The sequence below is a fragment of the Oncorhynchus kisutch genome, linkage group LG27 (assembly GCF_002021735.2).
Source record: "Oncorhynchus kisutch isolate 150728-3 linkage group LG27, Okis_V2, whole genome shotgun sequence".
Classification (NCBI taxonomy): domain Eukaryota; kingdom Metazoa; phylum Chordata; class Actinopteri; order Salmoniformes; family Salmonidae; genus Oncorhynchus; species Oncorhynchus kisutch.
In genome coordinates this window covers 30,742,572-30,759,069 of record NC_034200.2, presented here as the reverse complement: position 1 = coordinate 30,759,069, position 16,498 = coordinate 30,742,572, and the positions used below count along the sequence as shown (strand labels likewise).

Genomic DNA, 16,498 nt, shown 5'->3' with positions numbered 1-16,498 from the left:
AAGGTCATGGATGTATTTTTTATTTGACCTTTATTTAACCAGGTAGGCCAGTTGAGAACAAGTTCTCATTTACAACTGCAACCTGGCCAAGATAAAGCAGAGCAGTGCGACCCAAACAACACACATGGAATAAACAAACGTACAGTCAATAACACAATATAAAAGGCTATATACAGTGTGTGCAAATTAGGTAAGATTAGGGAGGTAAGGCAACAAATAGACCATAGTGGCGAAATAATTAAAATTTAGCAATTAAACACTGGAGTGATAGATGTGCAGAAGATGAATGTGCAAGTAGAGATACTGGGGTGCAAAGGAGAAAAAATATAAATATAATATATAAATAACAATATGGGGATGAGGTAGTTGGGTGGACTATTTACAGCTATGTAAAGGTGCAATGATCTGTAAGCTGCTCTGACAGCTGATGCTTAAAGTTAGTGAGGGAGACATGCGTCTCCAGCTTAAGTGATTTTTGAAATTAGTTCCAGTCATTGGCAGTAGAGAACTGGAAGGAAAGGCGGCCAAAGGAAGAATTGGCTTTAGGGGATGATCAGTGAAATATACCTGCTGGAGCGCGTGTTACAGGTGGGTGCTGCTACGGTGACCAGTGAGCTAAGATAAGGCGGGGCTTTACCTAGCAAAGACTTATAGATGACCTGGAGCCAGTGGGTTTGGAGACGAAAATGAAGCGAGTGAAGCGAGGGCCAACCAACGAGAGCATACAGGTCGCAGTGGTGGGTAGTATATGGGCTTTGTTGACAGAACGGATGGCACTGTGATAGACTCCATCCAATTTGCTGAGTAAAGTGTTGGAGGCTATTTTGTAAATGACATCGCCGAAGTAAAGGATCGGTAGGATAGTTAGTTTTACGAGGGTATGTTTGGCAGCATGAGTGAAGGATGCTTTGTTGCGAAATAGGAATCCAATTCTAGATTTAATTTTGGATTGGAGATGCTTAATGTGAGTCTGGAAGGAGAGTTTACAGTCTAACCAGACACCTAGGTATTTGTAGTTGTCCACGAATTCTAAGTCAGAACCGTCCAGAGTAGTGATGTTAGACGGGCGGGCAGGTGCGGGCAGCGATCGGTTGAAGAGCATGCATTTAGTTTTACTTGCATTCAAGAGCAGTTGAAGGTCTCGGAAGGAGAGTTGTATGGGATCGAAGCTTGTCTGGAGGTTAGTTAACACAGTGTCCAAAGAAGGGCCAGAAGTATACAGAATGGTGTCGTCTGCGTAGAGTTGGATCAAAAAATCCCCAGCAGCAAAGCGACTGATTGATGTATACAGCAGCAAAGTGACTCATTGATGTATACAGAGAAAAGAGTTGGCCCGAGAATTGAGCCCTGTGGCACAGCCATAGAAACTGCCAGTGGTCTGGACAACAGGCCCTCCAATTTTACACACTGAACTCTATCGGAGAAGTAGTTGGTGAACCAGGCGAGGCAGTCATTTGAGAAACCAAGGCTGTTGAGTCTGCCGATAAGAAGGCGATGATTGACAGAGTCGAAAGCCTTGGCCAGGTCGATGAATATGCCTGCACAGCAATGTCTTTTATCGATGGCAGTTATGATATTGTTAGGACCTTGAGCGTGACTGAGGTGCACCCATGACTAGCTCGGAAACCAGATTGCATAGCGGAGAAGGTATGGTTGGATTCGAAATGGTTGATGATCTGTTTGTTAACTTGGCTTTCGAACTTGGCTAGGATAGACCAGGTAACAGTTCGGGTCTAGAGTCCCCCTTTGAATAGGGGGATGACCGCGGCAGGTTTCCAATCTTTGGGGATCTCAGACGATACGAAAGAGAAGTTGAACAGGCTAGTAATAGGGGTTGCAACAATTGCGGTGGATCATTTTAGAAAGAGAGGGTCCAGATTGTCTAGCCCAGCTGATTTGTACAGGTCCAGATTTTGCAGCTCTTTCAGAACATCAGCTATCTGGATTTGGGTGAAGGAGAAATGGGGAGGCTTGGGCAAGTTGCTGTGGGGGGTGCAGAGCTGTTGACCGGGGTAGGGGTAGCCAGGTGGAATGCATGGCCAGCCGAGGAAAAATGCTTATTGATATTCTCAATTATCATGGATTTATCGGTGGTGACAGTGTTTCCTAGTCTCAGTGCAGTGGGCAGCTGGGAGGAGGTACTCTTCTTCTCCATGGACTTTACAGTGTCCCAGAACTTTTTGGAGTTTTTGAATTTTTATTTATTTAACCTTTATTTAAACAGGAAGTGCTCATTGAGATTTAAAATATCTTTTTCATGAGCGTCCTGGCCAAGATAGGCAGCACCAAGTCATTACAAAAATCACAGACAAACAACATGAAAAACTACAAGTAATCTAGTAAAAACCATAGAATTCACAAGAGTATAACAAAATCAAAAACAGCTAAATAAAATCATTGACAGGTCGGGAATCAGTCTCAATATCATTCATCAGTGATTTAAAAATACCAATCGGGACAAGTTCTTCTAAAAGTATTTTGTAAGGCGTTCCAAGATGATGGTGCAGAGTGCATAAAAGCCCTCTTACCAAATTCAGTTCGGACATTTGGAACAGTTAGGATAAAGTCCAGTGAACGAAGAGAGTACCCACCACATTTCTGAACAATAAAAATGCCCAAATAAAAAGGTAGTAAACCCCAAATGGCTTTGTAAATAAAATTATACCAGTGCCTGAGCCTATAAATGACTAGAGAAGGCGAGCCAACCCTGGTATGCAAAGTGTAGTGGTGCGTAAGGGTTTTGCAGTTTAAAATAAATCTCAAAGTGCCATGGAAAAGGGTGTCAATTGATCTCAAACACTGAGCGGAAGCATTCATATATAACATATCCCCATAGTCTAGTAAAGGCATACATTTAGCTGATAATATCCTCCTTCTGGCTTCAAAAGAAAAACATGCCTTATTCCTAAAATAAATGCCCAATTTCAGCTTCAATTTTTGTTGTTGAATATGCAATTTATAGAGAGGCCGTCATCAATTCAAATTCCAAGATATTTATATGAGGTTACAACCTCAATCGCCTTGCCCTGTGCTACAGGAAGCAAATTTCTGTTTGAAAAATCTAGCCTTTGCTTGCCTAACTGCCTGTGTATATTGGTTCCTAACTTCCCTGAAAAGTTGCATATCGCGGGGGCTATTCGATGCTAATGCAGTATACCACAGGATGTTTTTGTGCTGGTCAAGGGCAGTCAGGTCTGGAGTGAACCAAGGGCTGTATTTGTTCCTGGTTCTACATTTTTTGAATGGTGCATGCTTATTTAAGATGGTGAGGAAAGCACTTTTAAAGAATAACCAGGCATCCTCTACTGACGGAATGAGATCAATATCCTTCCAGGATACCCGGGCCAGGTCGATAAGAAAGGCCTGCTCGCTGAAGTGTTTTAGGGAGCGTTTGACAGTGATGAGGGGTGGTTATTTGACCGCGGACCCCTTACGGATGCAGGCAATGAGGCAGTGATCGCTGAGATCCTGGTTGAAGACAGCAGAGGTGTATTTATAGGGCAGGTTGGTCAGGATGATATCTATGAGGGTGTCCTTGTACCTGAGGGGGATTTGTAATATGCGGCAACAGTGAGAGACTTATTTCTGGAAAGGTGGATATTTAAAAGTAGAAGATCAAACTGTTTGGGCACAGACCTGGATAGCATGACAGAACTCTGCAGTAGATTGCAACTCCACCCCCTTTGGTAGTTCTATCTTGGCGGAAAATGTTGTAGTTGGGGATGGAAATTTCTGGGTTTTTGGTGGCCTTCCTAAGCCAGGATTCAGACACGGCTAAAGGCTATAAGAACTGGTCGTCTAGTGCGATTGGGACAGAGAATAAAAGGATCAGATTTCTGGGCATGGTAGAATAGATTCAAGGCATAATGTACAGACAAGGGTATGGTAGGATGTGAGTACAGTGGAGGTACTCCACATGTGTGTGGGGTGGGACGAAAGAGCTATCTAAGGCATTTTGAGCGGGAATGAGTGCTCTACAGTGAAATAAAACAATAAAAACTAGCCTGGACAGCAGTAGACAAGGCATACTGACATTAGAGAGAGTCATAAAGCAATCACAGGTGTTGATCACGAGAGCTAAGACAACAACGGGTAAATGGCGATGAATGGGCAGAGCGGGTCAGTTAGGTGCATACAGGACCTGAGTTCGATGCTGGGGCCGACAGGTAAACAAAATGAGGTACCGTGTTATTGAAACAGTCTAGCGGGCATCAGCTGTGTAGCCGAGGTATTGTAGCCCTGGAATTAGCTGGTATATGGGCCTAGCTTGAGGTTAGCTCAAGGCTAGCTGGTGCTTGCTTTGGGACAGAGGCGTTAGCTAACAATAGCCACTCGTTTGCAGCTAGCTAGCTGATCGGAGTAATGATCCAGAGCAGCAGGAATCCGGGGATATAGGTAGAAAGAAGCAGTTCGATATGCTCTGGGTTGATATTGTGCAGTGCAAAGCTGGCAGGTGTTGTCCGAGCTAAGGCTGGCTGATGCCGGGGGGAACAAAAGGCGATGACCGCTAGCCGTGTCTAACAAAGACTAGTAGCTAATTAGCTGGCTAGCTCCTGATGGATGTTCCAGTTATGAGGAAAAAAATAGCATATCCGTACCACATTGGTTGAGGCGGGTTGCAGGAAAGTATATTTAGTTCGTAGATAGAATGTGAGATTAAGATATATATGAAAAAGACTGGCTATTTACAAGGGATAAGACACGGGATAAGACAAAAACAGATATACCCAACCTACTGCGTTGCCAGCTTGGATTTCAACATGAAAACCACTTACGTATGGTCTTGCTAGTACTGTATTATTCAAACCATTGCAATGGTTAAAAAATAAACTAAAAGCGTAGAAAAATGGCACCAAATATCCGTTTTCCACAGCTCTCAGAGTGGAGATTAATTGGAGTTATTTTCATTTAATGAGGTTTAAAGCGGTACCTGCCGCAAAGCCTCCTTCTGAGCCAAAAATCCCTGTCTAATTACAAGTCGCCTGTCACTGTCACCTACCTGTGTGACGCTGTGATTTACTTTCTAGCAAAAGCCAGTGCTCTGCACTCAACGAGTCCCCTTAGATGAAGCAGGACTATCATAACATGTTATGTATTAACGGAAGTTGGTAAAAGTAACCACAGATTTAAGATTACACAACCTATAAATGCTATGTAAATACTGTACACTGCAAAGGTGGCTGATGGCACCTTAATTGGGGGGACGGGTTCATTGTAATGGCTGGAACGCGATGTGTTTCCATGTGTTTGATACCACTCCATTCACTCTATTCCAGACATTATTATGAGCCGTTCTCCCCTCACCAGCCTCCTGTGGTACACTGTATGCCCTGAAATACACTTAAAGTAGAAGTTGCCCTTTACCACAAATCTAGTATGCCCCCTGTCCTGCTGATGTTATGAGATACGTATGTTATCATCCCCCTAATGGTTAAGGTAAGGATAAGGGATAGGGTAAGCTGATTCTAGATCAGTGGACAAGGGCAACTTCTGCATCAAGTGTATCACTTTTTATGAAATAATAACATGACATTCAAGCAACATGGAAGACTTCCAAGGCATTTCCATGTAATGTAAAGGGGACTAGTACAACTGTTCAATGGGATCAATATTTAAAGGTAGCTCTCTCCTCTCCAGCAGCTCAGGTTATGACTCTTTTTCTTCCTTTGGCCAATCAGACCAAAGAAGTGCAGATGGTTGTGGATAAAGATACCGCATGAAGAACTGTAGCTATAAATACACACTTCCTTTCAGACACAGACAGGCTGCTTAGATGTCCCTCTCTGACACATTGTAATACTGTAGTATTGTACATTTTATATTGTACATTTGTAATAATAGATTAATAATGTTATAATATCTTGTATGGTGTATTGTTTGATGTAGGCTGTTGTTTTGTTGTTCCTGTTTGGACCGCTGGAAGAGTAGCTGCCAGCTAGTGGGGATCTTAATAAATACTAAATCATCTCAAAGTGAGGAAAGAGTATGAGTGCATTTTGGGTAGGAAGACACTCATAGAGTTATGCCAATCAACCACAGCCTCAAATCAACAGCTAGTACTGTGCAGCATATCAGTGAAGCACCATGAGCCCATAGCATTGGGTTCTTTGAAGGATGTTTAGGATGGGGAAACAGGAAAGTGGTCTCTCTACCTGCGTAGGGGACAGGGGCATCCTTATCCAGGGCCACCAAGGGAGGGTCCAGCAGAACGGTGTCCATGTTCTCTGTGATCACCCCATGGTACGACGTCTCGATCCACGGCTTGTGCTTGTTCACTGTGGAGAAGAAAGAGGAGGAGGGGGGGTAAGAAAGAGAGAGAGAGAGAGAGAGAGAGAGAGAGAGAGAGAGAGAGAATTTGTTAGTCGATTTTCTCTTGCACAGTTCCCAACTCTGTGAGGTTTACATGGCCATGAAAAGAAAAGCTAAGCAGTACTATCAATAACTATGAAGCTAATATGCATAGACGGTTCTATTTCTCTCTCTAACATCCTGAGGCATATGATATCGCTGTCCCAACCAGTATCCCTGTGAAACAAACTCATTTATCAGATTTTGGGTCCCGGTTGCTGTTGTTTGCCTCACAGGTACAAAAGCCCTTGATCAATGCACACATCTAAACAGACTAAAGTACAACCTAAATTGCCCACAAGCAAAGCTCACGTAGTATAACTTTTTCAATTTAGTTTGCAAATGTGACTCGTTTCAGGAAACTTGGCATATGTCGCACGTCACTATTTCACAGGAAAGCCATTTGAATGTAAACTTTTTTTAAATCAAAATACATTTTTGGGCAGAAATGCCTTCTGGAACATGTGAACTTTTATGTGCCTTAATAACAAATGTGTATTCTATATTCTGTATGCTATTTGTAAATACGAATAAAATTATTAAATTATGTGCCTAGTTGGTTAAGCCACAGAAAAAGACAGAAACCTTGTAGCCATGATTGGCTGAGCTAATGAGTTGGCTGGACATGCTGAGAGACTGCGTTTTGAAATCAGTGGAATTAGAGTATGATAGCTAAGGAGATGAAGAAAACACCTGTCTCCGGATTACATCTTCAATCTAAGGGCAACCATGGCCTCTGTGATAGATAGAGAGAAGTGTTCATCCATGTATACGGGTAAGAAAAGTAGTTTTAATTTCAAGTTAAAGTGTACTGTTAGCTAGCTAACATTAGCTGGTTGGCACGCTAGCTAACGTTACGTGTATGTCTGTGTAGTAATATTATTAGTATCTCAGAGCCATTTGCTTTGCTAGTTATAGCCTAATGTTAGCTAGCTAACATTGAACTTGGTTAGTTATCTACCTACAGATTCATGCAGGGTGGTAACGTCATGAGTTGGGATAAGGGTTCATTATTTAACTAGCTAGCTAGCTACATGTCTTAACAAAAGCCTCCACTATGCAAGTAACCATTTCAATAGAATGTTCATGATGTCAATGCGACAACTGTTGATAGACATAGCTGGTAAATTCGCTCTGGCTATCTAGTCCGATTTCAGAGCACTCTCGTCTCCGTAATTAAATTGTTGCAGCAGCACAGTTGCAGTCACCAAAGCTCTGGATAACATAAAAGAGCCTAACCAGCTCTGCTAGGACGAGTAAAATGGTCAGAGTGAGCTGTTCAACCATTTCGTGTCGGGCAGTAGCTAGCAAGCTAGCCAATGTTTGCCAGTTAGCTTGGGTGCTTGACTGCTGTTCAGTCAAGCTCGGATCAACCCTACTCCTCGGCCAGAGCATCCGGTGTGCACTCTGAAAGTGAAAAGCTCTGAATTGACGTATGGACAATCTGACAACGCTCTGGGTTTACGGGCGGGGCTATAGGTTAAGAGGGTGTGAACGATGCTGAATGGGTGTAGACAAAGATGATCTCTCCAGTGGGTGAACCAAAACATTCAAAGCCCATTTTCTCAAAAGTGAGGTTACAAATTTAGCAACTTTCAACTACTTTCCCATTATTCCTCAACTGTAGTTTATGATATACCATTTTCTACTTTTATCCAATGTAAAAAAACACAATTTCAAATTTTGCTAAGCAAGACTGAATCGAGCCTGTTGGTCACATATAGTGGCTTGCGAAAGTATTCACCCCCCTTGGCATTTTTCCTATTTTGTTGCCTTACAACCTGTAATTAAAATTGATTTTGGGGGGGGGGTTATATCATTTGATTTACAGAACATGCCTACCACTTTGAAGATGCAAAGTATTTTTTAATTGTGAAACAAACAAGAAGTAAGACAAAAAAACTGAACTTGAGCGTGCATAACTATTCACCCCCCCAAAGTCAATACTTTGTAAAGCCACCTTTTGCAGCAATTACAGCTGCAAGTCTCTTGGGGTATGTGTCTATAAGCTTGGCACATCTTGCCACTGGGATTTTTGCCCATTCTTCAAGGCAAAACTGCCCTGAATGCCTCAAAAGTGTTAAAAATAGCCCATGTTAGCATATGTAGCTTAAGAAACAAGGTTCACGAAAACAATCATTTGCTAGTAACAGATGACATTCATATTCTGACAATCTCTGAAACTCACTTCGATAATACATTTGATGATACAGTGGTAGCAATACATGGTAAAAAGAGCTACAGAAAATACAGCAATTCAAAAAAGGTGGAGGTGTGGCTGTTTATATTCAGGTGTGGCTGATTATATTCAGGTGTGGCTGTTTATATTCAGGTGTGGCTGTTTATATTCAGGTGTGGCTGTTTATATTCAGGTGTGGCTGTTTATATTCAGGTGTGGCTGTTTGTATTCAGGTGTGGCTGTTTATATTCAGGTGTGGCTGTTTATATTCAGGAGTGGCTGTTTATATTCAGGTGTGGCTGTTTATATTCAGGAGTGGCTGTTTATATTCAGGTGTGGCTGTTTATATTCAGGTGTGGCTGTTTATATTCAGGTGTGGCTGTTTATATTCAGGTGTGGCTGTTTATATTCAGGTGTGGCTGTTTATATTCAGGTGTGGCTGTTTATATTCAGGTGTGGCTGTTTATATTCAGGTGTGGCTGTTTATATTCAGGAGTGGCTGTTTATATTCAGGTGTGGCTGTTTATATTCAGGTGTGGCTGTTTATATTCAGGTGTGGCTGTTTATATTCAGGAGTGGCTGTTTATATTCAGGTGTGGCTGTTTATATTCAGGTGTGGCTGTTTATATTCAGGTGTGGCTGTTTATATTCAGGTGTGGCTGTTTATATTCAGGTGTGGCTGTTTATATTCAGGTGTGGCTGTTTATATTCAGGTGTAGCTGTTTATATTCAGGAGTGGCTGTTTATATTCAGGTGTGGCTGTTTATATTCAGGTGTGGCTGTTTATATTCAGGTGTGGCTGTTTATATTCAGGTGTGGCTGTTTATATTCAGGTGTGGCTGTTTATATTCAGGTGTGGCTGTTTATATTCAGGTGTAGCTGTTTATATTCAGGAGTGGCTGTTTATATTCAGGTGTGGCTGTTTATATTCAGGTGTGGCTGTTTATATTCAGGTGTGGCTGTTTATATTCAGGTGTGGCTGTTTATATTCAGGTGTGGCTGTTTATATTCAGGAGTGGCTGTTTATATTCAGGTGTGGCTGTTTATATTCAGGAGTGGCTGTTTATATTCAGGTGTGGCTGTTTATATTCAGGAGTGGCTGTTTATATTCAGGTGTGGCTGTTTATATTCAGGTGTGGCTGTTTATATTCAGGAGTGGCTGTTTATATTCAGGTGTGGCTGTTTATATTCAGGTGTGGCTGTTTATATTCAGGAGTGGCTGTTTATATTCAGGTGTGGCTGTTTATATTCAGGAGTGGCTGTTTATATTCAGGTGTGGCTGTTTATATTCAGGTGTGGCTGTTTATATTCAGGTGTGGCTGTTTATATTCAGGTGTGGCTGTTTATATTCAGGTGTGGCTGTTTATATTCAGGTGTGGCTGTTTATATTCAGGTGTGGCTGTTTATATTCAGGAGTGGCTGTTTATATTCAGGTGTGGCTGTTTATATTCAGGAGTGGCTGTTTATATTCAGGTGTGGCTGTTTATATTCAGGTGTGGCTTTTTGTATTCAGGTGTGGCTGTTTATATTCAGGTGTGGCTGTTTATATTCAGGTGTGGCTTTTTGTATTCAGGTGTGGCTGTTTATATTCAGGTGTGGCTGTTTATATTCAGGTATGGCTTTTTGTATTCAGGTGTGGCTGTTTAAATTCAGGTGTGGCTGTTTATACTCAGGTGTGGCTGTTTATATTCAGGTGTGGCTTTTTGTATTCAGGTGTGGCTGTTTATATTCAGGTGTGGCTGTTTATATTCAGGTGTGGCTGTTTATATTCAGGTGTGGCTTTTTGTATTCAGGTGTGGCTGTTTATATTCAGGTGTGGCTGTTTATATTCAGGTGTGGCTGTTTATATTCAGGTGTGGCTTTTTGTATTCAGGTGTGGCTGTTTATATTCAGGTGTGGCTGTTTATATTCAGGTGTGGCTGTTTATATTCAGGTGTGGCTGTTTATATTCAGAACCACATTCCTGTAAAGCTTAGAGAAGATCTCATGTTAAATACTGTTGAAGTAATATGGGCTACTGGTTCATCTGCCTCACCTAAAGCCCATTCTGGTGGGAAGCTGTATAATGATGTGTAGTTTGTAATGACGAGCAACCAGATGCTGCACTTGACACATTTATGAAATTGCTTATCCCAGTTACTAATAAGCATGCACCCATTAGGAAAATGACTGTAAATATTGTTAAATCCCAATGGATTGAAAAATGTTATGGTTGAGAGGGATGAGGCAAAAGAGATGGCAAATAGGTCTGGGTGTACAACCGATTGGCAAACGTACTGCAAATTGAGAAATCATGTGACGAAGCGGAATAAAAAGAAGAAGAAACTACACTATGAAACAAATAGAAATGACACAAAGAATAATAGTAACTAGCTTTGGCACACCTTTTGGGGCAGCGGGTAGCCAAGTGGTTAGAGCGTTGGGCCAGTAACTGAAAGGTTGCTGGATCGAATCCCCAAGGTGAAAATCTGTCATTCTGTTCCTAAACAAGGCAGTTAACCAACTGTTCCCATGTAAGTTGTCATTGTAAATAAGAATTTGTTCTTAACTGACTTGCCTAGTTAAAATAATGGGCAAAAGGCAAACTGTGCTCCATCATTCATTGAATCACATGGCTCATTCAGAAAAAAAGGAACTTAATAAGACACCTGTAGAGGTACCAGGCTCCGAGGGGTGGCCAGTCCTCTTCTGGCTGTGCCGGTGGAGATTATAAGAGTCAGCCATTTAGGCCAGATTGTTCTTGAAGACATGTAAACGTTCATAGATGACCAGCAGAGTCAGATAATAACCACAGTGGTTATAGAGGGTGCAACAGTATAACACCTTAGGAGTAAATGTCAGTTGGCTTTTCATAGCCGAGAATTCAGATGTTCAGAGAGAGAGAGAGAGAGAGAGAGAGAGAGAGAGAGAGAGAGAGAGAGAGAGAGAGAGAGAGAGAGAGTCGAAAACTGCAGGTCATGAGACAAAGTAGCGCGTCCGGTGAAACAGGTCAGGAGATCACTTTTAGATTAGTGCTGCCAATCCACTGCAATTTAATTACTTCCTTGAAACCCACCACACAATTACTCTGACAGAGTCAATTAAAAAAGCTTTCCTCACTTTTCAGTTCAGAGACACACACACACATGTACACACACAGGGGAAACACACTCACACATGTACACACACAGGGGAGACACACACACACATGTACACACACAGGGGAAACACACTCACACATGTACACACACAGGGGAAACACACTCACACATGTACACACACAGGGGAAACACACTCACACATGTACACACACAGGGGAAACACACTCACACATGTACACACACAGGGGAAACACACACACACATGTACACACACAGGGGAAACACACACACACATGTACACACACAGGGGAAACACACACACACACATGTACACACACAGGGGAAACACACACACACATGTAAGCGCACAGGCGGTCATGTACAGTGTACTGGGGAACTCAATTTGGAGCTGAACCTCTTATGTTTATCATCTCCCATATTGGATGTTAGCGTGCTAACTCTCCAGCAGCCCCATAAGCTGAGTAAACATCCCTGCAGTAAAAACGGATCATTTGCAAAATGGCCACCATCATGGACCATAAAACTGGACACATTCTGGTCCAGAAAAAAGGCTGAAGCATAGCTCTGAAGCAGGGATGGGCCTGGTAGCTTTCCATTAGTTCCTATCTGGATGCAATAAACAGCCACTTATGTGGGTTAGATATGTTTTTCTAGCTTTAATAAGGTTAGAAGTGTCTCTGAGTGCAATATGCTCTCTCTGTCTGTAATGCCTCAGCCATTACCCATGGGGACATCTGAGGTCATAATGCTGCATTATAGTGCACTGGGATGGGAGCTAACATGCCGTATATATGCAATCTCTGGCACAGGCTGAATATAACATGACAGTGAATGTCAATATCATACATCTATAACATTTATGTTGGCTTTACCACAATTATCATTGTCTGATTAGAAGTACCACTGATAGTATGTCAAGATAACAAAAACAATACAAACTGAAGAAGAGAATATGAAAGGGCTCACAAATACTCAGAAAACTATTCACAGAGAGAGAGAGAGAGAGAGAGAGAGAGAGAGAGAGAGAGAGAGAGAGAGAGAGAGAGAGAGAGAGAGAGAGAGAGAGAGAGAGAGAGAGAGAGAGAGAGAGAGAGAGAGAGAGAGAGAGAGAGAGAAAGGCAGAGAGAGAGAGAGAGAGAGAAAGGCAGAGAGAGAGAGAGAGAGAGAGAGAGAGAGAGAGAGAGAGAGAGAGAGAGAGATGGCATGGCACAGTGCTATATTAACACACTACCCCTTTGTTAAGAGGGGGGTGTTAACGAGGGTGGAAACTCAGGATACTTGACAATGAGGACTCTGAGTCAGCTAATATAAATCTCTATACGTCTGGAACAATAATGATTACAGGGCAACCCCAAACAGTTTCAGCTGGACTTTCACCTAATCAAAAAATTAGCCCAGCAGGAGAAGCTCTCCCTTGAGACAGATACCCCCACCCCGAGCGGGTCAGACCAGGCCTCTTCGTTATATAACCTCACAGACGAGCCACCCCCAGGGGAAAGTCAACCTCCCAGCACAGAGTACTACCCGTTCATTCAAATGAAGGATAAATGTACCCAGCTGGAGGTAAGGCAGGTGGAGCTGGAACAGCAGGTGATTACACTCCAGTCAGCACAGACCCAGACAACAGTCCAGCACAACAACACTCTCTTAACCAGACCCGGAGAGCTGGAGGTGGAGAGAGACATATCTGCACTCTGGACAGTGGTGAGACAACTTCAACAGGAGAAAGAGCAGGAGCAGGAGAAGAACAGAGCACTAGAGGAGAGGATCAGACTGCTGGAGGAGAGGTTGAGGGGGATGGCGTGTGACAGAGAACAACCCACTAGAGATGGCCACCCCCGTATGGAAGCCAGCAGAACAGCCCACCTCAGTACTCAACTAAAGTTCGACACCACAGCAGAACAGTCCACACCAGACCCTGACCATAGCATCGACATCACAGCAGAACAGACAAATTAAAAACCCCAAGCCCAGCGGCTCTCACTCCCTCTGAGCACCCCCCCCTGTCAGCCACCCTGATAGCCCTTCTGACACCCCCCCCCCCCCCCCAGTGTGTCTAAACTCTGGTGTCCAAACACCCAGCGCTCCCTAGACCTTCTGTCTGAGGACAAACTAGGTTCAGCTAGTCACGTAATAATACACACAGGCACAAACGACCTGAAAGCAAAGCAGAAAAGGGTGGCCACAGCACTGAAGGGAGTGATTGAAAAAGCTTCTTCTACTTTCCCCAACGCACAAGTGGTTATCTCCAACCTGCTACCATGAAAACACTTCCACCCTGCCACAATACAGCAGGTAAACGCAAGTATTTTCCGTGACTGTGCCTCAAAACCATGTTTTCCTGGCCCACCACTCCCAACCTGGACTTGAACAGCCTCTATGACCAGGTCCACCAAAACAAGGCAGCAGTGCCCACCTTTGTCTAAAGGACATCGCTCTCAAACGTATCCCCAACACTTCACACAGGAGCAACAGATCAAAAGACACCCCGCCCAGACCAGCGAGACACTCTCCCAGACCTGCGGGACCCCCCCCCCTGGACCTACACATAGAGGACCCATGCCAAGAGGACTTACATCCAGACCACAGCACACCCAGCCACATCCACACCCCCACACCAACCAATCAACACCCCCCCCACGTCAACCATGCCCACACCCCATTTAGGCCCCCTCAGATCAGACCTATGCCCCTCCTGCCCACCCCATGCCCCCCACTCCCACAAAGAGGGCCTTGACATGGAAGTCACAAATACGCCCAGGCAGTGAGCGGGCAAACAGGCCCAAACCCCACTCTTACACTAGCCCAAGCCAATGGCATGTACCAGATGCTCAGCAGGCTCTGCTCACACTTACTGGCCTGAGGACGGACCCACTGGTTGCCCTCTAGGTTACAGAGAGCTGGTGGTCCCATCCATCAAACTACCAGGTGTAAAACAGGGAAGGGACACAGGGACTTAAATTAATCAAAACAGGAACATTTTACATTTGGCTAGAAATTCAAAAGGAAATTATCTTAACAGAGAAAAATGTCCTCCTGTGTGCTACCTACAGTATATCCCCCCCACTAGAATCCCCATACTTTAATGAAGACAGCTTCTCCATCCTGGAGGGGGAAATCAATCATTTCCAGGCCCAGGGACATATACTAGTCTGTGGCGACCTAAATGCCAGAACCGGACAAGAACCTGACACCCTCAGCACACAGGGGGACAAACACCTGCCTGCAGGTGACAGCATTCCCTCCCCCATATGCCCCCCTAGGCACAACTATGACAACATAACCAACAAAAACAGGTCACAACTCCTGCAGCTCTGTCGCACGCTGGGTATGTACATAGTCAATGGTAGGCTTTGAGGGGACTCCTATGGTAGGTACACCTATAGCTCATATCTTGGCAGTAGTACTGTAGACTACTTTATCACTGACCTCAACCCAGAGTCTCTCAGAGCGTTCACAGTCAGCTCACTGACAACCCTATCAGACCACAGCAAAATCACAGTCTACTTGAACAGAGCAATACTCAATCATGAGGCATCAAAGCCAAAGGAACTGAGTAACATTAAGAAATGCTATAGATGGAAGGAATGCAGCTTGGAAACCTACCAAAAAACAATTAGGCAACAACAAATTCAATCCCTTTTAGACAATTTCCTGGGTAAAACGTTCCACTGTAATAGTGAAGGTGTAAACTTGGCAGTAGAAAATATTAACAGTATATTTGACCTCTCAGCTTCAATGACAAATGGTTTGATGAAGAATGAAAAAATCTGAGAAAAAATTGAGAAACCTGTCCAACCAAAAGCATAGAGACCCGGAAAACCTGAGTCTACGCCTTCACTATGGTGAATCACTAAAACAATACAGAAATACACTACGGAAAAGAAGGAACAGCACGTCAGAAATCAGCTCAATGACTCTAACCACTTCTGGGAAAATTGGAAAACACTAAACAAACAAAAACACAAAGAATTATCTATCCAAAATGGAGATGTATGAGTAAACCACTTCTCCAATCTTTTTGGCTCTATAACAAAGAATAAAGAGCAAAAACGTATACATGATCAAATACAAATCTTAGAATCAATTATTAAAGACTACCAGAACCCACTGGATTCTCCAATTACCTTGAACGAGTTACAGGACAAAATAAAAACCCTCCAACCCAAAAAGGCATGTGGTGTTGATGGTATCCTTAATGAAATGATCAAATATACAGACAAAAAAATCCAATTGGCTATACTAAAACTCTTTTACATCATCCTTAGCTCTGGCATCTTCCCCGATATTTGGAACCAAGGACTGATCACCCCAATCCACAAAAGTGGAGACAAATTTGACCCCAATAACTACCGTGGGATATGCGTCAACAGTAACCTTGGGAAAATCCTCTGCATTATCATTAACAGCAGACTCGTACATTTCCTCAATGAAAACAATGTACTGAACAAATGTCAAATTGTCTTTTTACCAAATTACAGTACAACAGACCATGTATTCACCCTACACACCCTAATTGACAACCAAACAAAACAAAGGCAAAGTCTTCTCATGCTTTGTTGATTTCAAAAAAGCCTAAGACTCAATTTGGCATGAGGGTCTGCTATACAGATTGATGGAAAGTGGTGTTGGGTGTAAAACATACGACATTATAAAATCCATGTACACAAACAACAAGTGTGCGGTTAAAATTGGCAAAAAAACACACACATTTCTTCCCACAGGGCCGTGGCTGAGACAGGGATGCATCTTAAGTCCCACCCTCTTCAACATATATATCAACAAATTGGCGAGGGCACTAGAAAAGTCTGCAGCACCCGGCCTCACCCTACTAGAATCTGAAGTCAAATGTCTACTGTTTGCTGATGAT

At 43.2% G+C, this 16,498-nt stretch overlaps 1 protein-coding gene across 1 annotated transcript in view; it reads right to left on the bottom strand.

The window, feature by feature from the left end:
• Positions 1-16,498, bottom strand: part of clstn2a (calsyntenin 2a) — a 303,976-nt gene that overhangs the window by 172,202 nt on the left and 115,276 nt on the right. The window contains exon 2 of the mRNA XM_031807195.1: positions 6,153-6,275. Within this exon, the coding sequence (XP_031663055.1) occupies positions 6,153-6,275 (123 nt within the window). The remainder of the gene's footprint in view (positions 1-6,152; positions 6,276-16,498) is intronic.